Source organism: Aspergillus pseudotamarii (genome assembly GCF_009193445.1).
Source record: "Aspergillus pseudotamarii strain CBS 117625 unplaced genomic scaffold BDV38scaffold_5, whole genome shotgun sequence".
In the NCBI taxonomy this organism is placed as follows: Eukaryota; Fungi; Ascomycota; class Eurotiomycetes; order Eurotiales; family Aspergillaceae; genus Aspergillus; species Aspergillus pseudotamarii.
Genome location: NW_022475019.1, coordinates 895,518 through 916,301, shown reverse-complemented (window position 1 = coordinate 916,301; position 20,784 = coordinate 895,518). Strand labels below are relative to the sequence as shown.

At 48.2% G+C, this 20,784-nt stretch overlaps 6 protein-coding genes across 6 annotated transcripts; 4 read left to right on the top strand and 2 right to left on the bottom strand.

Annotated features, from left to right (window-relative positions):
• Positions 1 to 4,984: 4,984 nt before the first annotated feature.
• On the top strand, positions 4,985 to 9,052 carry BDV38DRAFT_153678 (uncharacterized protein). The gene is made up of 5 exons (XM_032051676.1): positions 4,985 to 8,126; positions 8,176 to 8,373; positions 8,427 to 8,478; positions 8,530 to 8,876; positions 8,932 to 9,052. The coding sequence occupies exons 1-5, from the start codon at positions 5,282 to 5,284 to the stop codon at positions 9,003 to 9,005; spliced, it is 3,516 nt and encodes a 1,171-aa protein (XP_031918447.1). The 5' UTR covers positions 4,985 to 5,281; the 3' UTR covers positions 9,006 to 9,052.
• Positions 9,053 to 9,234: 182 nt separating this feature from the next.
• BDV38DRAFT_278546 (cystathionine gamma-synthase) lies at positions 9,235 to 10,494 on the top strand (the record flags this gene model as incomplete). The annotated part of the gene is made up of 2 exons (XM_032058754.1): positions 9,235 to 9,396; positions 9,463 to 10,494. The coding sequence occupies 2 exons, from the start codon at positions 9,235 to 9,237 to the stop codon at positions 10,492 to 10,494; spliced, it is 1,194 nt and encodes a 397-aa protein (XP_031918446.1).
• Positions 10,495 to 10,673: 179 nt separating this feature from the next.
• On the top strand, positions 10,674 to 11,263 carry BDV38DRAFT_236426 (MoaD/ThiS family protein). Its single transcript, XM_032053462.1, has 2 exons — positions 10,674 to 11,165; positions 11,220 to 11,263. Exon 1 carries the CDS (start codon positions 10,817 to 10,819, stop codon positions 11,078 to 11,080), a length of 264 nt encoding a protein of 87 aa, XP_031918445.1. The 5' UTR covers positions 10,674 to 10,816; the 3' UTR covers positions 11,081 to 11,165; positions 11,220 to 11,263.
• BDV38DRAFT_236425 (uncharacterized protein) lies at positions 11,174 to 12,450 on the bottom strand. Its single transcript, XM_032053461.1, has 3 exons — positions 12,066 to 12,450; positions 11,658 to 11,986; positions 11,174 to 11,569 (listed from the first exon to the last, which is right to left on the bottom strand). Exons 1-3 carry the CDS (start codon positions 12,222 to 12,224, stop codon positions 11,485 to 11,487), a joined length of 573 nt encoding a protein of 190 aa, XP_031918444.1. The 5' UTR covers positions 12,225 to 12,450; the 3' UTR covers positions 11,174 to 11,484.
• A 713-nt stretch (positions 12,451 to 13,163) lies between these two features.
• On the bottom strand, positions 13,164 to 14,999 carry BDV38DRAFT_278544 (FAD-binding oxidoreductase; the record flags this gene model as incomplete). Its single annotated transcript, XM_032058753.1, has 7 exons — positions 13,164 to 13,481; positions 13,544 to 13,739; positions 13,793 to 13,821; positions 13,875 to 14,126; positions 14,178 to 14,263; positions 14,323 to 14,436; positions 14,501 to 14,999. The coding sequence occupies 7 exons, from the start codon at positions 14,997 to 14,999 to the stop codon at positions 13,164 to 13,166; spliced, it is 1,494 nt and encodes a 497-aa protein (XP_031918443.1).
• A 1,910-nt stretch (positions 15,000 to 16,909) lies between these two features.
• BDV38DRAFT_153648 (exoribonuclease II) lies at positions 16,910 to 20,531 on the top strand. Its single transcript, XM_032051675.1, has 4 exons — positions 16,910 to 16,947; positions 17,002 to 17,358; positions 17,410 to 17,750; positions 17,804 to 20,531. Exons 2-4 carry the CDS (start codon positions 17,173 to 17,175, stop codon positions 20,415 to 20,417), a joined length of 3,141 nt encoding a protein of 1,046 aa, XP_031918442.1. The 5' UTR covers positions 16,910 to 16,947; positions 17,002 to 17,172; the 3' UTR covers positions 20,418 to 20,531.
• The last annotated feature ends 253 nt before the right edge of the window (positions 20,532 to 20,784 follow it).

Sequence of the window (20,784 nt, the reverse complement as noted above, 5' to 3'; positions counted from 1 at the left end):
AAGGATGGAAATTGATTGGAATGTGAAGGCCAAAAAGCTTCCGTCGAATAGACCCGAAACCACCTGCTGACGGGGACAGCGCTATGTTTGTTCCCTTTGCTTCAAGCCCAATCAATGGATTGGGTGGTGTGGCTTTTGATGCTAAACTTGGAAACGCTAAAACCAGCTTGAACGAAAGCCCACACCCACTACCAAACCACCACCACCACAACTCATCCTCACCACCCAACGGTCGTATAAGCCTCTTTTCAGCCCACTCGTGTCTCAGCCATGTCACTATTATTACCTATCGCCGTGGGATTTTGATTTCGCTTGGTCCTATTGTTATTACTATTGATATTATGACCATTACGGTAGATGGCCATCGTGAACCGATTGTCCCTATGAAATGGAAGAAGTGAAGTAGTTCGATATCTATTCTAACTCCGGTTTCACAGCGCCTGAGAATCAGTCGATAGAGAGGATCGAACTCCCACCGGCTACGATGACCAACCAGAATTAACTGGTTCTGGACCCTCGTATGGATACCTCTTATGGAACCCACTTACTAGTTGACTTAGTGCTCACGGTGGAAATTCCAAGAAGAGAGGTTATGGTCGCTGTCGGAGCAATTCATGCGTCAAAATTATTTATCGACCGCAAATCCTCCTTGCTGATGAAGCGGATACCCAGTTGATTATTGGTTGTTGCCCCTCGTGTTTTTTTTTTTTTTTTTTCCTGCGATGGGTCATCTACAAGTTCGCATGCAGGTGAGTAGACTTGAAAGCAGCTGAAGAGTGCATAAGATCAGTTTTCCCAGCGATCGTATTCTTCAAAAACAAAAACATCGCTGTGCTACTATGTCGGAGAGTAGATTGAAGTCTAGAGATATATATTTCTCTCCATGTGCGGACATGTATACCGGGCTTTCCCCGACATGACGAAGGTGACAGAGGATGTACACTCTCAGATCATTCGAGAAGCTCACTAAGCGCCCGAACCGCATGTCAACAAGACTCTACTCCGTATGTCTTGCACTGAGTACTGTAAATGCGTTTGCATCTCTCGTAGTCTGAATCTCTCGACGTATTGCACGTGCTAGTTTAGGAGCCATATTCAACGTGCGTTGCTAAGAAAATTCAACCGTCGCTACTATAGCCCTACTAAAACCACCGAAAACAAATAGTGGAGTCTGGTCGTCAACATGATAATTGCTACTTCTCAGTGATTGATTGGTGTTTAATTATCTGAGTATTGACAATCAGCCGTGTAAACACACTAACCGTTGAACGGTATCAAATCGGCTCAGTACTAAATAGTGTCCCCTTGCATCAGATTGTATATAAACTTCAATTGAACGATGCTGCATACAGAGCACTAACCACCGCAAACGCTGTCCCTATAGTCAAAGCTCTTTCCAAAGTGCTCCCATATCCATTGCATGGGGGTTTTCTTTTATCCCTCTTCTTAATTAAGGGGGTGAAAATGTCGTTGCCTACGGAGTACTGCGTATGTATTTGGCGCTCCCAACATGTTAGCGCCCACCGTGGACCACACCGGGGGAAGCAACAAGACGGGCAAACCTTCTCATACGCAATCATGATACGGCGTATGTGCTGGCTCTTTTAAAAACTCAGGTGAGTATGTACGTATGTATGTATACTTCCCAGCATAAGGAATTGAACCAGACAACTCGTATTCCTTCTTTTCTTCACGTAGCGTCTAGAGCGAATTACTATATATATTTAGTACATATAACACAAAAAAAATAAAAATTAAATAAAATAAAAAATAATAACAAAAATTAAAATTAAATAAGAAGAAGGAGAAGAAGGTATACATAGTCAAATACTCTTTCCTCAATCCAAAGCTTATGTACTATATGTAATAAAATTGCTCTAAAGGGTCAACATTAACTGTCAAAAGTTCGATACGATCAAAGCCAAGATGACAACTGTCTAGAGGACACTAAACCTTCACGAAACCAGTCCTCACCATTAAGGATGAACTCTAACCCGACTTCGCCACCTGAAGAGGTCAAAATATGCCATGACATGACAGCGGATTTGTGGTTCTATCAATCAAAGTTATGTGGCTATAGCCCGCAGAATGCGCCGGGAAGGATGGAAGAGGAAAGCCGAGGTTACGAACAGGCACCGACCGATCTTGGCTCATTTGATATTCGGCTCCTTTGGAAATTAGGCACTGGACATGATGCCTTTTAGGGCGTATCGTCGGCGGGTCTTCTTAATGTGATCATAAGGATGTGGCCGTCGGCAAGGGATCGATTACAACTTACGCATTCAGATTCTTTTTCTTTTTTCCTACCTTATTTTATATAATTTTTTTTTTCATTTATTGGGCTTACCCGACCGAAGAGCTCCGTACGTAGAAGAGTGCCCAAGAAGACCAATTGCCCATGATATACAGCTAGTTTACAAGATTTGTGAATGTGAGAGGACTGTGCTCCTCTTAGCTGTTCCCTAATGGGTGAATAGATATTGTCCCTGCCAAGCTTTTGCTGTCATCCATCAAAGACATGCCTGGCGTTTCTCACTCCATGCCCAATTAGTAGTCTATGGATGGAGTTTCAGATGTAGCAGTATGGAACATGGCTGGAGAGGCTTCTAGCTGTTTTGTGTCATTTCTTTTTTGTGGCTTGCGCTGTCGCTGTGGAAATATCCAGACAGTAAGACATTATCACTATAGTAATATAGCTCGGGTATTAAGTATTAAGACCAGAGAGAGGATAGGAAACAGAGGGACGTGCCCAGCGTTAATTCATCAAAATTTATGTGCCGCTATTTGGCTCATTCACGTACCAACAGCGGGAATAAATCAGCTCATAGCATGTCAATCCTAATGCTCATCAGTGGACCTGAGGAGGGAATTTTCGTTTATTTACGATTGTCCTCCCATCGAAGGAAAGGAAGAAGGAAAGGATCTGAAAAAATAAAATGAAATAAAATAAAATAAATAAAAATAAGCGAACATCAACGTGGCGGGACCGTCATTGAATTGCAACATCGTCTGCGGTGCCCACTGAGACCTCCCAATCGATCTTCTCCTCGGCCCTAGGCATCCACGGTTAAGATGTCTTTCTGTACGTTCTGGGGTGGACTGTTCAGAGTTAAGGTAATTCATCTGAGTTCCTATATCCCAGTATTTCATCTGTATTGTATGGACATACGTTATGTATTGAATCCTTTCCATCTCTTCCCCCCTAGCATGGGCGCTTCGTCCAAGGTTAGGGCGGCTTTTTGGGGTCGTCATCGGTCCACTCGACAATCAGCAACTCTGTCCTAAAGGGGGTTAGAGCAATGCGGGGCCCATCCCAGACAGGACTAGTGTTGTTTCATGATGAGGGCTTGTGAATGTCCAGGAGGGGAGTGGGACTGTTTCATGATTGGTTCAGAGACGGTAAAATGGTGAATGCGTTCGCTTGATAAAGCGGCAGGGATTCCATTAGTAGTAGGTGCCAGCTCTGAAGGTCCTATTACGGGATGTCAACTACTACTATTCTTGTCCTGTGTAGGGACCAGGTCAAGTTCCCGTGATCCATTTTAATCTAGTTGTACGACTTCATAGGTAGGGGTTTCACTTGCCGCTCGTGTTTTGACTGACGACCTTCAGTTGGTGTGACCATATTACCCCAAGGGTAAGGTGGTTGAGGAGGTTGGGAGGATCTTTTCTTGAGACATGAATAGCTGGCAGTTTTAGAAAGAGGCGGTGCAGGAATCCTGAGTGCTTAAGATTACGCGAATCATGGGATCGGGTTGCAAGTAAAGGATACCTACCCTAACCTAAGGTTAGGGTACCCTGTACGTACTACTGCGAACCTACAGTAAGTCCAATCTATTTGCTTGTACATACTCCGTACATACTGCTGCTTTGCGGTATGGTATGGATGTCTGGATGTATGTACTAGTATGTAATCGAATGACGGTATCTTCTCCTCCATAGGAAGCACGTGATCATTATTTCTCAATTGACAAACAATCACCCTTCTTCACTCGATTCCTTGTACTACTACTGGTACAACTAGTACTAAGTAGTATTAATATTATTAAAACTATGGAGGTGTGTAAGACATTCTCATTTTATGAAAGCTGATAATGCACTAGCAACGAACCATTGTGCGTCGAGAATGATAAGGCTAAACCATATCTGGTCCGGAATGTAATCTAGTGTAGAACAGTCGGTCGAATGTGAATGGCTGGATAGCCTTGAGATTGGGGAGTTCCCTGACTTAGTATTGCGGAGAAGCGGCCTAAGGCCAAGTTTACCGTTTCTCCATTCATTATTACAGGAAGTTTACCCGCTTTTCGGTCGGCGACAGTTTAATAGCACGGAGGTCGTACCATGTCCACTTTCATACTCCCTCGCGCGGCCTTTTCCTCTCTGGCTCTCTTCTCGCCTTCTTTCTTTCTTTCTTTCTTTCTTTCTTTGTCTTCTCTGACTTAGTACTAGTAGTATTATTCTTTCTGAGGAGTGGGATTTTCCTTCTTCAACTTCTGCAACCGTTCGAGGAACAAAGAGAGCTGCTGGCTCAGCTTGATACTTTTATCTATCGTCTGTCACTTACTCAATAACCCACATCCTCCACTTCCACTCCAGATACGCCCCCCCTCGTGCGCAATTGGGGCGCGGGAATTCAGCAGATTTAACTAAATTTCTTGGACCTTAGGTTTGTCTAGCTCCATGGCCTAATTTCCATGCTCCCCCCCTGAGCACAGCTCCAATGGCCGCTTGGTCGCAAACTCCGCCTGTGAATGGTCGTTCTAATTGATTGGTTTTGGCAGATCGCCGGTCCCCTACTCCACTAAACAACGAAGGCAATCACGCCTGTCTCCTAGCCCCCGGTAGTACCAATTCGCCTGGTGACGAATTTCTGCGTTGGAAGCTGCCCGATCCTGAGTGTTTTATTATCACCTCTCGTCTCCCCACTCCACCTGGATTCCCCGATCACTCTCAAACAACACTTTTCTCGGACACGATAACGTTCTCCTGGGCACAGCCGTTCTTGTACCCCGCCGCTCCTTGTCATCCTTGGCTGTTTCCCGAGTCGCAATCCTTCGAGTCTCCCTAGATCTTAAAGGCACTTGCGTGACCACACCAGATCGCAACTTAGGACTAGTTTTAGTCCCCCTGTCGATCCCCTGTCGGCGCACAAGCACTACAAAGTCAGATTTGGCGGGGGAAAGTACAGACAAGGCCTAAAGACCTTTGTCGTCTGATCTTACCGAACTTGCTATGCTTCTATAGAAAACCAAACCTGTTATCAGAGACAAAAATAGTGAACATGTCTACAGATGACCCTTTCGCTTTCCTGGGTGACACCAAAGCCACTCCCCAGCGGAAACCGACTACGAAGCCTCGATGGAGAGAAAAGCTATTTTCGAAGGATAAACTAAGTAAGCTTGATGGTGGTGGCAGGGGTGGTGATGCGACCGACCAGCAAATCGAGTCGTTCCTGGCGCCCGTTCGTTCAAATACGGTATCATATGGATCTCACGGAGCTCACTCGACTGCTGGGGCTTCGCGAGGGCTGCCAACACCACGTTTAGATGTCTCACAACGGTGGCAATCATCATCATCATCCCAAGACGCCTCAGAGGCCTCTCCCATTGCAAAACCCGCTTCAGCCACCGATAGTTATCCATCTACGAGCTTTCCGAGGGCTCCCCCGAAGAATCCCGCTCGGAAAGGCCTGCGAGTCAAGTTCGTTGAGAGGGCGCCCGAGGTGATCGGTGAGGGTGGTGACGAATCGGAAACGCCCACGGTGGTGATATCCAAGAATCGCAATCGTCAAAATAGTCAAGGTTCAAGTCAACCGGGAGATATACTGGATGCTCGTCAGCCGACACTTCCTCAGCTTCAGCTTGATACCTCGGTGGGAGGCGGGCTTGCGTCACGGCATCAGCGTACGAACACGCAAGACAAAATCAACCCCCTTGCGGCCAAGCCGTTATTTTTACAGAGTTCTCAGGATTCCGATTTTCTCATGACACTAAACGTGGGCCAGCCCGGATCTCGCCTGTCATTCCGAGCGTCGCCCGAATCCAGTACGTTTGCACAGCGAGTCCGGGATAGGATGCAAGCTGAGGAAGGTCGTGCTCTGCAACATCGTTATCAAGATCCTCCGTCACCGGTCAATGACAATAAGGAAGGGCAAGGGCCGATCCCGGTGGCCGCAGCAGCCCCAACGGTGCCCGATAGTCCAAGCTCCGAATATGAAACACCTCCGATCTCAGAAGACGAGGCCGAACAAGAAGCCAACCCTTTCCGAAACCCTGCCAGCCCACCATCGCGAGGACCAGTTTCTCCGCCCGTTGAGCCCACGCTACCTTCTGGTCTCTCACCGGCCAGCGTATCGATAAGCGCGTCGCCTCCAAAACCGCTGCCGCCTTCCAGGGATTCTGCCCTGGGTAGCCCAGGTCGCCCGAGCAGTCGAGACAACCGTGACGCTCCACGAAACCCTCAAGTGCCCAAGATGTCCTTACGATCTATTGCCAACCAGTTTGGTGAAGCGGCTTTTACGGACCTCAAGACGTATGTGGCGCAGCACGAAAGCCTCATTCGACATGATGCAGAGAGGAAGAAGCCCTTGATGGAATATTCGCTCACAGAATGGGTGAGGGCTGCGGTTTGGTGGTTTATGCGCGGAAAGAAAACGCTCGAGGTGTACGCACGATCTCGCCCTTCGAGCTCCAGTTCCAGTCCGCAGCAGTCTACTGCCACGGAAACCGCGAAACAGGCTGTAGTTGATCTTGGTAAAGCATTGTGGATATGTGAAAACATTATCCCTAAACATAACGAGTTGAGTCATTACGGCGCGATGAGCGTCGACGCTTTGCTAGCGGTGACAAGCACAACAGGCGACAAACGCTTGGCTGACCTCCTGAGCTTGCACCAAACGATCTTAAATCACTTGCGGTCTTTGGCAATGTCTATCAAAAGGAACAATATTATTACCTCAATCGATGCCACCGGAGGTGCAGGAGTCCAGGCCGACACCAGGATGTGGCTGAAATATCCTGCCTTTGCGCCTGATGTCTCAGCCATCCTTTCTGGCACTGCCACGAGGTCTATGTTGGTCGACAAATCTGGGCAAGGGCCGAATCTGGCACAAATTATGCCACTAGGTGATACCAGTCGATATTTCTGCTATGGAAGCATGTTTGTGAAGGTTATGGTGAGCTCCAGTGAGGATGGTACGCACCATGACGAACCCCTGCCGTGCGTACTATCTATTATCCGTGACCGGGCCGACTGGTACGTATTCGCCTCCATTACCAGTCAAAATGAATTGGTCAATGTCATGATTCAGTCGGATAAGAAAAAGGGTCCTACATGGAACGATGTGCATTGGCGCGTGCGATCAAACTTCATGCAAGTAAAACTTCCCCGTGGGTTTCAGTTGGACGTGATGTTCCAAGAGGATGATTTCAAAAACCTGTGGAACATTGTGCAATATACACAGCAAACCGAAGCTAGTTTGCAACCGAAATCCGACGAGTCTACAATCTATGAAACAACTTTGAAGGTTTTCCAATATATGGATCCTAGCAAAAGCAAGACGTTCCCTGCGGAACCTATTGAGCGCTGCCGCGTTCGGCTGTTTGAGCGCTCCATGACCGTGACCGAGGGCACTGGTAGTCGCGAAGTACACCAAGGCTATCGGATTGCAGTTCTCACAAGCCCCAAGGTCAAGACGGTCAGTAGCGTAAGCCACATTCTTGGTCATAATGCACCAATTGTGTTTGGTCTTCTTAGAGGCGAGGATGGGGCGCCGGCTCTCATGCTCAAAGTCAAACAGGATGGCAGGAGTCGGTCTATGCTAATGACGTTTCACGACGTCGAGGAGCGTAGTGCCCTGCATTCTCTACTGCTTGGAATGACAACTAAAGAAGGGGAGATTAAGACACCTGATATCCCTATCCGCGCTTACTCCATCGAACAGCCAGCTGATCGATTCAACGGCCAGCCTGAGACATCCCACTTGCAATTTCCTGCTGGTAGTGTGTCGGTTATTGATCAGGAGCACGCCTTTGTTGACCATCAATATGGCCCAACTATTCTCTCAGAGCATTTACGGGCTTTCGTGGCGACAGAATGGGGATCTGTCACGGACCGTATCAACCTTGGTATGTTGCATATTCAGGTGCCGCCGAGCTACTGCTAATATTACGTTAGGTCCTGGCGAGTTGAAGCTGGGTTTGGACATCAACAACCGTACGGGCCTTAGTCTGTACCGGCCTGGACAACATGATCTGACCGTCTCCATCGCTGAGAATCTCACCACTCCTGAGATGCCGGACCGCTTGGCGGATTTCATGCAGATCGCGATGGTCAAGCCAATGGTCCGCCGGTTTGACTTTGCGACTGTCAAAGGTATTCCTTCTTGCTAAGTAGCGCTTGTCCGACCCAGTTACTGACTTTCGCAGACCTTCACAAGTTTGAGGCCGCTGTCACGGGCTTCAACGTGCTATATGATGGGTATGATAGATCTTCTTTGTTGCCCAGGTCTCGCCAGACTAACGGAAACAGTATTGCTACTTCCTTCACGATATCACGACGTCGCATGGTGGTCCCAATTACGAAGAAGTGGGAATCGACTAGAGCCCGCATTCAAGTGGTTCAACATGATAAGGTGATACAACTGATAGCATTCTTGAATGACTTCCACCATGGAAAGTGCATGAACTTTGTACTCAAAGGCACCGATGTATACGAAAACTTCACTCGCTCGGGCAAGTTTTGCATTAAGCTGTGTGATGCCAAGTTTGCGCTACCAAAAACCGGCGATGATCCCACATCTAGTTTCATCTGCTTGGATATGCCCGACTTCCCCAGCGAGAATGATGATATTTCGATTGGTTTCGATTCTGAAGCTGGTATGTTTGTTCCGCCCGATGGAGTAGTAGGCTGCGCTAACAATTTCCGATCTAGACCGAGCCAATTTGCAAGCTGCCCTTCCAGGATCGTCTCGGGAACCATCTCGGATGAGTTCCCTTCGGCGGTAAACCCGCGTTTAGCAAATAACACTGTATCTATGTGGCCACCATTGATGACTTGTATATATGAAATGAATATCACGCAGTTGAACGGCGGACCCACGTGTCACGTGCCACCCCCCTCTCTCCCGGTCATTCCCCCACTTCTTTCAAGAGGCCGGCGTCGAATCCCCCAGTTTCGGCCGGTGACCCTCTTTCTCCCTTCTCTCCTAGCCATTCTCAGGCCCCGTACTGTACAATGGCTCCAGCCAACGACAACATTGCCGCTGCTACGCATGCCTTGCATGCAGATGAGGCGCTGAACGTGGTCACCGATGTAGCCCCTCCGCTGCACCTTTCCACCACCTTCCGGTACCCTGATGATCCCGAGGAACTTGTGCCGGCAGCAGATCTCAGTGGTGTACGTTCCTTTGATCCTCGGCCATTCTATGCAATCCGTTGAGCCGGTCTGATAGTTTCACTTTAGTATGATCAGGACAAGACCAAGCATATCTACTCTCGTCTGACGTCGCCTAATTTGAACCGATTTGAAGCCCTCCTTTCTTCACTTCTCCATGGCGAGGTGATCAGTTACTCGTCCGGTCTTTCGGCCTTGCATGCAGCACTCGTCCTACTGAATCCCCGCCGAATTGCGGTTGGAAACGGATACCATGGATGTCACGGCGTTATTAAGCTCTTCGGCCGTCTCACCGGTCTTCAAAAGCTGGATCTCGACTGCCCGGCTGAACAATTGGAGTCGGGAGATGCGATCCTTCTGGAGACTCCGGTCAACCCTGAAGGCACTGCTTTCAACATCGAAGAGTACGCCAAGAAAGCGCACTCGCGCGGAGCATATCTTATTGTAGATAGCACTTTTGCTCCGCCGGGCCTTCAGGACCCGTTCCAATGGGGCGCAGACTTGGTCATGCATTCCGGTACCAAATACTTCGGTGGACACAGCGACCTCCTTTGTGGTGTTCTAGCTACACAGCGGAGTGATTGGGCCCGGCGGCTGTTTGAGGATCGGGTTTTCCTGGGTAGTGTAATGGGCAATATGGAGAGCTGGCTAGGCACACGCAGTTTACGGACCCTGGAGGTTCGCGTGCAGCGGCAGAGCCAGAATGCCACGAACCTGGTCACATGGTTGCACAACGCACTGCAGGCGCAAAACCCAGCCCCTGACAGCGACGAGGCTGCGACTCAGGCTGCTCTGCAACAGGTGTTTCATGCTAGTTTGCAGAAAGAGGACGAATCATGGTTGCTCAAGCAGATGCCGAACGGGTTCGGACCGGTGTTTTCGATCAGCATGAAAACCGAGGACTATGCGCGTAAGCTGCCCAGTAAACTCGCCTTCTTCCAGCATGCCACCAGTCTCGGAGGCGTGGAGACCCTAATTGAGTGGCGGACAATGAGTGATGCGACGGTGGATCGCCGATTGTTGCGGATCAGTGTAGGATTAGAGAATTGGGAAGACTTGCGGAGGGATTTGGTAGGCGCATTCCGGGCTTTGAGTCAGTAGGATGACATTTACGACATGGTATGGACATATGATTGGATACGTTAATGGAAATGATCAGATCGACACATCTGATTCCTTTTTGATTAATTTTCCGCGATACATCGTGTACCGGAGGTAATCAAATAGTAGCTGATAAGCGATGATATCAACATCAACCCCGCATTTATATATATCTTCTCGATGAATTGGGTCTAGTTCTCCGCCCCTCTCGCGAATTTCTTTCTCCAACTCATTCCTACTCCGACTTCATCACCTCCAAAACACATTCGACACATCCCCACAATCAAAAAGGAAGAAAGATAACAAAAAGAAAGAAAAAAAGATGACAACTCCAACCTTCCAAATCCACTACTTCTCATCCGCAACCACCTACACCGGCAAACAGACCGAATCCCTCCCCGCCCCACTACCCCTCAACCAGCTCTTTGATATCTTGGAGTCCAAGTACCCGGGCATACAAGAGAAGGTACTGAGTAGCTGTGGAGTGAGTCTGGGAGAGGAGTATGTGGATGTCAATGATTGTGAAGGGGTAGTAATTGAGGCGGGGAATGAAGTTGCTGTTATCCCGCCTGTTAGTTCGGGGTGACTGACTCCATCTTTCTTGGTTTGTTCATGGAGGAAGAGGGGAGGAAAGGTGAGTTGGTGTGGAGGTTGTATATGAGTTTAGGGTGGTGAGTTGTTGATATTTGGATTTGGGGGTGGATTTGGCTGACTGGATTATTTAGATACTACGTACAATGGGACGAACGAAATTTAGGGAGCAGAATATACGAAAAAAGAAAAAAACAACAGACAGATAGACAGAAAAAGCTTGCAAACCTCAGGGAATGGAGAGTATTAGGGCAAACAGTACCAATATACAGAAGACAAAGCAGAAATCACAAAGGAAAAAAAAATATTACTTCATATTGCGACGCTTCGACAATACCCGCCGACCACATTAACATCAACCTTCCCATAACTGATACACATTACTCATTTCGGAACGGCTTAGCCATCCAACTTCTCCGTCCCACTCGCCTTCTTCTGTTTCCAGAGACAGATGCAGCAGATCGTCGAGAAAAGGAACATGATACTAGCCTGCAGTTAGCACCAGACTCAATCCACAGGGGTCGCCAACAACACGACATTGAAGGAAACAAGAGAGAAAAAGAAGAACTCACCACAAAGCAATACTCAACCCCCAAATACTCTTCGCCTCCAAACAAACCCCCTTACTGGCGCCAATCAAAGTCCCGTACTGCAACGTTCCGTTCAGATGGGATAGATAGCTGCTCAGTTTCGTGGCGAAGGCATACGCGCTGGAAATCTTGTCGGTGACCTCGGCAATCTTATCACATTGCAGATATGACAGTGGTTTCCCGATGATGACAGCCACAACAATGACGGCGATGAGGAGGAGGAAGTCAGCGATGGCGGAAGCTAGGAAGGGGAGGATATTATCGAAGAAAAGAATCGCGGTGATTATGCAGTAGATTACAGCGATGCAGGTCTATTTTGAATCAAGCCCAGTTAGTTGGTAATTCTGTTTCGAACGGGGTTAATGATCGCGATTAGGGCTGGCGGCATACCACTGTAATTGTCCCGATAAAGATGCCAGGAGGAGTGAGATCACTGTTTACAATCTCTGCGATGAAGTTGGCCGTCAATCCGATGATAGCAATAAGACAGCAGGCCTGGATGATCCGGGCAATCATGAAAGTTGCGCCGAGGGCTCCGTATTTAGGCATGTTGGAAGGTTGATTTAATTATATTCGCAAATCAAGAGAGGATGTAATGACTGTATTTCGGGATTTTTTCACAGCAGAACAAGAATGGAAACGATAGAAGGAGCGCAATTATGTATATTCCGGTACAAAGAACGTGTTTCTTCAAATCAAAGACCCAATGAATAAATCTGAAAGGAACGTCCGACTTAGTATTATTAAAGTAATGAATGCGATGCGATGATCTGATCTTGACCATCTTCCATTTCACAAGACCAAAACACACCCTTATATACCACACCCCCAGTCCCTAAACTCCAGATCAAGAAAACAAATATAGCACACATACTCAAAACCCCAAGATCTAGACCCAAAGTACACGATCAAAGCTCACCCGCCAACCGCCGATCCCCAGCACCTACCGACAAATCAAATCCGGTATCCGCAAAATCCCAGGAAAGGGATCTAGACCCCCGTCCAAGCTCCATATGCAAGCTCAAACAGGGAAGGAAGTTGAGCCTCGACGCCAGCGCGTAGATTCATATCGGCAGGACGGGACTGGAAATAGAAATGGGACGCATAATTGGATGTCGTGCGTGCTTGGGGGCGTGGGATCCGCGTCGGCGCTTAGGGTGGCTTTCTGGGGGGAGCGCTGGGCCAATTGGTGGCGTGAGCTTATTTGAACTTGAGACGGGAGGATTTTGGAGGTGGGTTTGGTTTGGAAGGGTTTTATTGGGCTGTTTTTATTTGGTTTATTGTGGATTTGGGGATTGGTGGGTGTTATTTTGGGGTTGAGGTTTGACTGGGGGTTTCGGTTGGTGGTTGGTGGTTGGTTTAGATGTAAACTGAGGATATTGGAATTATTGAGAATGTTATTGATGGTAGTATCCATAGGAGTAGTTTAAGCATAGCGTGTATATAGACAGTTTGAAAAATATAGAGTACTGCAGCATCGTGTCATACTCATCCAAGTCTGAACCCTCCACTCGTCCGTTTTTGGAAAAATAACTCAGGGTCATACTTCTTTCTCGTCTCGCGCGCTTGTTCAGTCGAACCCAGACGGCTCCAGTAGTCTTGCGCGTAGTTTGCGTCGTTCATGAACAACGGCCTGTAAACATCTGGTAGCACGCCTTCTTCGATGTAATTCGAAATGATCCTGTCGAACCCATTGAACAGGTTCTTGTTTGCGGCGTCGATTTTCTCGTCACTTGCCGATAAAGCATAAGAGAAGTCCAGCTCGATAATGAGATAATCCTGATCAGTGGGAAAGTTGATAAGGTCCTAATGTCATGATATGTGTGATTAGCCGCTGTGGCTAGGGTCTAGGAAGTTACAGGTCTTACTCCGCCACGGGCCTGAGCTTTCTGCGCGATCGTTCTGGGCATCGGCTGGAATGCGATAGAGCCAATCATATTCGGAACGCCCAGGACTGTATTCGTGATGTTAAACCAATGGTCGTAGTACGTTTGCATAACCTCTGCGCCGACCGTTTTGTTGGGAACAGGTGTTGTTTCCGTTGCGATGGTGTACCGCTGGCCCCTGCTTTATTTAGCACACTCCTCTAACCGATATATGTTGATAGGCTGCCTTACTTTAAGATGAAGAAATCGTTGTGTTTGAGCTGCGACCATATGTTAGCCCAATAGGCAGTCTGGTTAGACGTAGATTACGGACCAAATCGTAGTAGCTGTCCCACGTCTTTGTCGTGTCCAATGGCCCAAGGGCTTTGAATTGATCGAAGACGCCCTGCGGAGGCTCCGGTCCGTCGTAGAAGAGGAACATGATCCAAGTGTTGATGAGCGCGGCATGTTCGGCCGTCACGATAATGGCGGCCTTGTCATCGGGGTAGTTTTCGGTGAAATCACGGATGGCTTCGAGAACTTGAGGCGTCTTGTCCGCATTGAAGACGTAGTTTCCTCCCCAGACCTGTCTTGGTTAGACACATACAAAAGGCCCTTTGATAGAGTGGTGACAAACCTTATGATCCATGGGATGTGTCTGAAGGGTATAAGCCGTGACAATGCCGAAGTTGTTTCCACCTCCTTTGAGGGCTGCGAAGAGATCTATCGTTCCATTGTCACCCTCTGCCTCGGATCCTAATTCGCTATAGACCTTCGCCTACCGGTGTTCTCCTTCTCGTTTGCGTTCACAATGGTGCCATTGGCAAGGACGACCTCGAAGTTGATGACGTTGTTCGCTGCCCAGCCATACTGAGAGCTCAAGAAGCTTAGCCCACCTTGAGTGCAGAATAAGTTAGTGAACGGTTCAAATTGTTTGAGCGGAAGGGGAAAGCACTGTACCTCCAAGCATATATCCACCCACACCCACACCCCCAAGACGACCACCAACAAGGGTCCTGCCTGTTCCATCCAGGCCCTTCTGTGCATCTTCCCAAGAAAGGCCCGGCCCGATAATGGCGGTCTGATCCTTCGCATTATAGATGACATTGTCAAGGTTCTGGGTGCTGATTAGGAGCCCGTCCTGAATGCTGGCGAAGCCATTGTTGGGCATGTGTCCACCGGACTTGACCGCAAACAAGGTATTAACATCATGGAGCTCTTTGACGATCTGAGACATCTCAAGAGCGCTCTTGGGAGAGGCGATACATGTTGGGCGGAGATCGCCGCACGCGGTGGACCAGTAGTCTTTCAGAACATTAAGGAACGGAATAGTCAGACGATTCTCGATCGCTACTCCTTGCTGGTTGAGCTTGGAGCATATGTCTGCTGCTGTCGCCAACGAACTGAAGGCAGCCAGGGAAGTCACTATGGCTGTTCGCCATGCTTGGTCGGGTTTCATGGTGGTCAGTATAGATGTTAATGGAGCACGGAATATGGCATAAGTGGATTATGCAAATGTTGGGTTTGATTTATGATATTATAGTCACTAAAATGTGTACGGGAAAGCGCTATATATGTATTTGCCATGGCAGTTGGGCAGGGGCCGAAAAGGGGTCTTCGAACTACCAGACGAGTAGTATCGCCAGTCATTGATAGCTTTCTTCAGGGTTCAATGGCTCCACTATCACAATCACACTACCGGCGGCAGTGGAGTCATACCGAAAACTGGTGCTGTGACTTAGGTAAAGGAAGACCTGGCTTTTGGAGAACGGCTCCATTGCCCCGAGACCAGGTCTCTCTCTGCTGATCCCCGTGCGGCCTATGGCATGTACTCAAAATCCGAGAAATATCTCGGCTATAGGCGTCTGAGTTGCTAATACCTAGCGTATTAGTAGACTTGTAGCCTGAAGAAGAGGGGCTATGCGGTGCCTAACCGGAATATAATCCTCGATGGCTGTCCGTGCCAAGTTAGTATAGGTTCCATGGTAGCGAAGTGGACCTCCGATCGTAACGGAGATCAACGTATAGTTTACTAGTAAACAGCCCGGAACTGGTGCTGCAATTGCTAATGGAAAAGCCCTTAGAAAGGAATTTCTAATAACTTGGTAGTCATCCGCAAATCCACATATCCACACCGGGTTGCCTCAGGACAGGTTATTCGTTGTGTTTCAGGAGTTTGATGAAAAAGGGAGGGATTGCTTGTTAATAACATCCCGATACTAAGGGACTTCGCCAGGGGAAAGGAGTGCCTAATATCCGAGGCATAAATGCTGACATTGGCAGTAGCAAACATCGTATGGACCAGGGGCACCAGGTATTTCCATCATCAGTGCGCATCAATCTCCGCAAGCATGGACACGTTCGAGGAATGTTTTTAGGAAAATCATCACGCTAAATGCATAGCACAACTTTGACCGCTTAAGCGAGTCTGAATAGCAACGGCACTTGCGAGGTCATTCTTTGAACATCATGCGGGGAAATAAGCCATTGCATGACTGGTGTCAGAGCGATCATTGGGACATTGACAGATGAGGCTTTGGGAGGACTCGGCTGTACAATTCAGGAAATGATGAACAGGCCCTAGGAGACTTAAACTAGATTATAAGGTTAGTTCGATTTAGCGGACTTAATTCATGGATATATTGCAAGGTTTCGCCTGATCGACACTCCGTGAGGAGAGTTGAATGCTTGGCAGTCGCCGAATGGGATCCAAACGATGAACAACTCGACTATCACATTTCACATGCAAAAATGATAGACACGGTCTTCTACAATCGCAAGATAGCCGAGGGTTTGCATTGTAACCGTATAATTTTGTGTGTAGACGTGGAGACAGCGGAGAAACGAGTTTAGGGTCTATCCAGGGGCCGAGGAGCCGGTAGAATGCCAAGCAAGTATCCATAGTTTGAGTGTGGCAAAACCGCAGTGAACTCGAACCATGCTTATCTTCCCAAAGCAGTAAACAAGGCGAAGAGAAGAAATTGTCAGCAATTCGTGGCTCTGGGTTACGGTAGTGCGGTTGGATTATGCCGTCACGGCTATACCGCAGCGGATTCGGAAAAGAAATCTCCGTCAGCAGATGAATTGCCAGAAATAGATTGGGTCCAAAATCCCAGGCATCCGTTGATTCCTTCCCCTGTACGGAGTAAAGCCAAGCTGCTTAAAGCTCTATCGACAAGGGTAGTGGATAAAATTGCCGACAAATCATGTCCCGCAACTGGGACTGATTTAGAACAGTCCGTTTGCTGGTCGAGACTTTCATCAAACATAAGTGATTGATTGCTTGGTATCTCGCAATTTCCCACCTTCACATAAATATACCGAGATAAAAGCGCTAGCCAGCCACGTAACTCAAGAAAGTAGAAGACTAGACGGCAGTAGTGGAAAATGATAGAGGGAGCAAGAGAGTAAGAGGAGTAAACAGGCTAATCATATGAGTTCTGGACGCTAAACCGAACTAGGAATTGACCGCGGAAATATTCATGAACTCACCGCCTGAGCGGTGAAAGCTATTCTGCCAGGATTATCCAGCAGGCTTTGCGGCGCTGGAATTGCTATGACAATGTTGTTCGCCACGTCTCTTCGGCCTTGATTGAGAGGTTCTACTTCAGACTTGGGCATTATAATGCTCCATGATGTCTCTAACTCTACTGAGGAGTCGAGTGTCGCAGAGTGTGGCTGACGTGAATATAATCAACCGGAACCATTCGGCGACTTCGATCTCCGGAGTTGTTTCTCACTTTCGTTCGCTCCCTCCACGCAATCGATTCCCATTACGCCGCTGTGATGGGTCAAGCAGATGCTTTAGTGAAGTAAAGGTGTGGTATACTCAATTTCTATGTAGTCGTGGCATCTCTAACCAGCTTTAGAGCCCCCCGCAAGACCTCCTGAGATCTTCCACTTCTATTGAAGACATCCGCCTTAAATCCGAGTTCGAGGAGAATAAAGATATCCGGGAATATCTAAGAAAATGGCAGGAGAGCCATCCGAACCCTCTGGACCCTGTCCGGGGGCCTGGGACGTCGAATACATTGGATGCTTCGGCGCCTTGGGTTGGAAACATGCTAAACGACTACCGGGAAGCGCATGATGCAGGTAGCGATGCCCTGCGAGAGACAGACGAAGATGTTTCGGACTTTCAAAATATTGCCGAAGAAGGGGAAGGGATGCATGACTTTCTGGAGCCGGGAGATTTAGTGGCGCTGTCCTCGTATGCCCTCATTGCCCGCTGCTGTTTTAAACGTACTGACTGGTTCCTGAAAGTGCCGAAGGTATTCTGAATCTTGCTGTTTACGTTCGGTCTGTCTGTAAGCAACAGCAATTCTACACTGATCGAGGAAAATGGCGCATTGCTTTCGCAAAGGATCTCGATTTCGTCATAAAGGGGTTCGTCCCGCGAGAACTGGTTGCCCCCTTGCTACCCCATTTCCCAGACGCCCTTGCACAGCTCAGCTTGGAGATGCAATCAGCTATAGAAGGAGGGGTGCCGAGGCCCACAGGTGCCCCTGTTTTGCGGATGATCAATGATTTTAACGAACAGGTCCATCAGTTCTACCAAGCGAATGCCTACCGGTTGGACAACATACATGAAATAGTGGCGGACGAGGAAGAGAAACTTGAGTTGACACTCGAGGAGCTGGCTTGCAAAGCGCTCGATATTACAAGCGACCATGTCGATGATAAGATCTTGTTTGCCATACATCGGGCCATTCGTCGAAATTCCTTTCTCATCGAGAATGATCGGAGCTCCATCTTCACCGACCACTACTTCATTCAACCGAGGCGAGTCGCCAATATACTTGACACAGTTGTTACATGGGTGCATGAACACCAAGAGTATCTCATTCGTGCGGTTACAGGAAATGAGGTGCCTAGTCCGAAAGACCATCCTATCCAGCAATTCATCCAGAAAGCCCAGCGTCTTATAAGGCTCAGTCGAAAAGTTCGGTCGCCAACAATATTGGCTTGTGTCGGTCCAACAGCCCAGCGATATCAGCCTGGCCAAGATGGAAAGCCTTTGGTTTACCGTGAGGTCTTGACGGAGAAATTTAGTTACACTGATCGTATGATCATCGAATTTCTTCAGCTTTGGTGTATTCCTCCCCGACGAATGACATCTGGAATTCTTCGCTCGGCTGGGTCGCACATCATGCGCGCCACAGGAATGTATAGTGCTCTGGACACAAATGCAGGCACGGCTGCTCTTTTCTTGCAAGAATTGGGAGTTGTGGCCCCATGGGAGAATTTACGATTACTGGATCAAAATTTGGCACTTCCAGGACATGGTATATCCCTCCAGTCAGACAGAATGTGGGAGGATGTACAACGGGCCTGTGAAGAGTTCAACTCAGAAGAGACCATAGACAAAATGGAGAGTATGCGGACGGACTTCGGTGACCTTCCCATTTACTGTGTCGATGACCCTGGTGCACAGGAGATTGATGATGGTGTCTCTCTGGAGCGCATACCGGGGTCAGAGGACACTTTCTGGATCCGTGTCCATGTCGCTAATCCATCTGCATTTGTTAACCCTGATGCTACGATCATGGAATATGCGGCCTCTCGTGTCCAGACCGTTTATGCTCCAGAGCGTACATACCCCATGCTTCCAAACACTTTAACGCAGGAGCATTTCAGTCTCGCGTCTGGCCGTCCGACATTGACATTCAGTGCCAAGATGAATCTGCAGGGCGAGATATTGGACACCAACATTGTCAATGGCATAGCCAGAAACGTTATCTACATCACGCATGATAAATTACGCAGCTTATTTGAGCCCGAATCACAGGGGGTCCTGGAACCGTTGACGGTAGGAGGGGAGTACTCCAGTGAGCACACTCGCAATAATATACAGGAAGAATTATCTTCAGAGGATGAAGGGACCTTTCACACATTGAGAAAGTTGATGCTCGCGTTTCGGGAACACCGACGAAGGAACGGCGCAATGGAGTGGCCGTCGTCGCTGGATACTCCTGTCTCAGTCACTGTTGGCAACGCACCGTTCAAACCATACAATATGCAATTGACGGAAGGACGGTATATACTAGGGGATCCTATTATCCAACTTCGCCCACGAAACGTTGATCCGCACGAAGTGCCGGATCTAACGAAACGCAATCTTATTTCAACCCTGATGAATTTAGCATGTTATGTTTCCGGCAAGTGGCTGGCTGAACGTAACATCCCCGCTGTGTTCGATGGAACATTCTACCATCCTGAATACCCGAAACTGACCAACAGCAACATGTCCGACTACGGGGGGCAGACATGGCTGCAGTTGGCGGCCCCAAAAGGCATTTCTTCATCCAGCCCCGTTCACCACGTGCCCCTGGGACTTGATACCTATGTGAAGTCCACGAGTCCTCTGCGACGATACACCGATCTCATGGCCCATTATCAGATCGAGGCTGCACTACGCTTCGAGCATGAGCACGGTCGCCGCTTTGACGCTACCGCCGATGAGTCCGTCCTCCCTTTCTCTCACATGGCCGTGGACAACTTCATCTCGCAATCTCGTTGGAAGCGTAGTCGTATAAGGGATATCGACTCGGCATCGAAACAATTTTGGGCATGTATGCTCCTCTTCCGGGCGTTCTATTTCGGCGAATGCCGCCTACCCGAGACCTTCAGCTGCCTGGTTCACAAACCGTATAACGCTACTGCCCTGGTCGGATCACAATTCGCACAAGGGTATTCAGGTGTCATAACATCCCTAGGAGTACGGTGTCAAATTGTTACTCCTCCTGAAATATCTAATGTGGATATTCTGAGCGTTGTGGAGGCTAAGATTACGTCCGTCGACCTATCCCGCATGCTTGTTATTATGGAAGCTACACGCGTGGTCAAGAAATTTGAACGAGTAGGGGAATGGCGGTGAGGTCTGTAAAATCGGGGGAATGCGTTGTCGCAACGCATTTCAGGCAGCTTGGAGTTATATGATTCGGTCCATATATGTATTATACAACATTGTACTATAAACCATACCATCCCGTGTCTCTAAAGACGGAAAGTAAATAGAGGATCTTAATGACAACCATATCTCATGCAAGATCTCCTGGATGTTGTACACATAACCTTTTCCATTAAAGAGTGTCTTAGATATACATAAACGCAGAGGCCTTGGAGATTACGGGTTTGTCATTGATTTCAAATTCTGATGATTATTTCCCTACTGAAGCTGCCGCCTTAGAACATGCAGGGATAAAAGTCATTCTCCAATGATGTAGAGATTCTCTTTGGAATCA

Excerpts from the sequence above, each read along its gene's own strand:
- BDV38DRAFT_153678 (XM_032051676.1), top strand. The coding sequence starts at position 5,282 with ATGTCTACAGATGACCCTTTCGCTTTCCTGGGTGACACCAAAGCCACT. Across the intron at positions 8,127-8,175 it reads CACGGACCGTATCAACCTTG|GTCCTGGCGAGTTGAAGCTG; the intron begins GTATGTTGCATA and ends ATATTACGTTAG. Across the intron at positions 8,479-8,529 it reads TTCAACGTGCTATATGATGG|TATTGCTACTTCCTTCACGA; the intron begins GTATGATAGATC and ends TAACGGAAACAG.
- BDV38DRAFT_236426 (XM_032053462.1), top strand. The coding sequence starts at position 10,817 with ATGACAACTCCAACCTTCCAAATCCACTACTTCTCATCCGCAACCACC.
- BDV38DRAFT_236425 (XM_032053461.1), bottom strand. The coding sequence starts at position 12,224 with ATGCCTAAATACGGAGCCCTCGGCGCAACTTTCATGATTGCCCGGATC. Across the intron at positions 11,987-12,065 it reads TTATCGGGACAATTACAGTG|ACCTGCATCGCTGTAATCTA; the intron begins GTATGCCGCCAG and ends GATTCAAAATAG. Across the intron at positions 11,570-11,657 it reads GGGTTGAGTATTGCTTTGTG|TATCATGTTCCTTTTCTCGA; the intron begins GTGAGTTCTTCT and ends ACTGCAGGCTAG.
- BDV38DRAFT_153648 (XM_032051675.1), top strand. The coding sequence starts at position 17,173 with ATGATGTCTCTAACTCTACTGAGGAGTCGAGTGTCGCAGAGTGTGGCT. Across the intron at positions 17,359-17,409 it reads GATGCTTTAGTGAAGTAAAG|AGCCCCCCGCAAGACCTCCT; the intron begins GTGTGGTATACT and ends AACCAGCTTTAG. Across the intron at positions 17,751-17,803 it reads GATTTAGTGGCGCTGTCCTC|TGCCGAAGGTATTCTGAATC; the intron begins GTATGCCCTCAT and ends GGTTCCTGAAAG.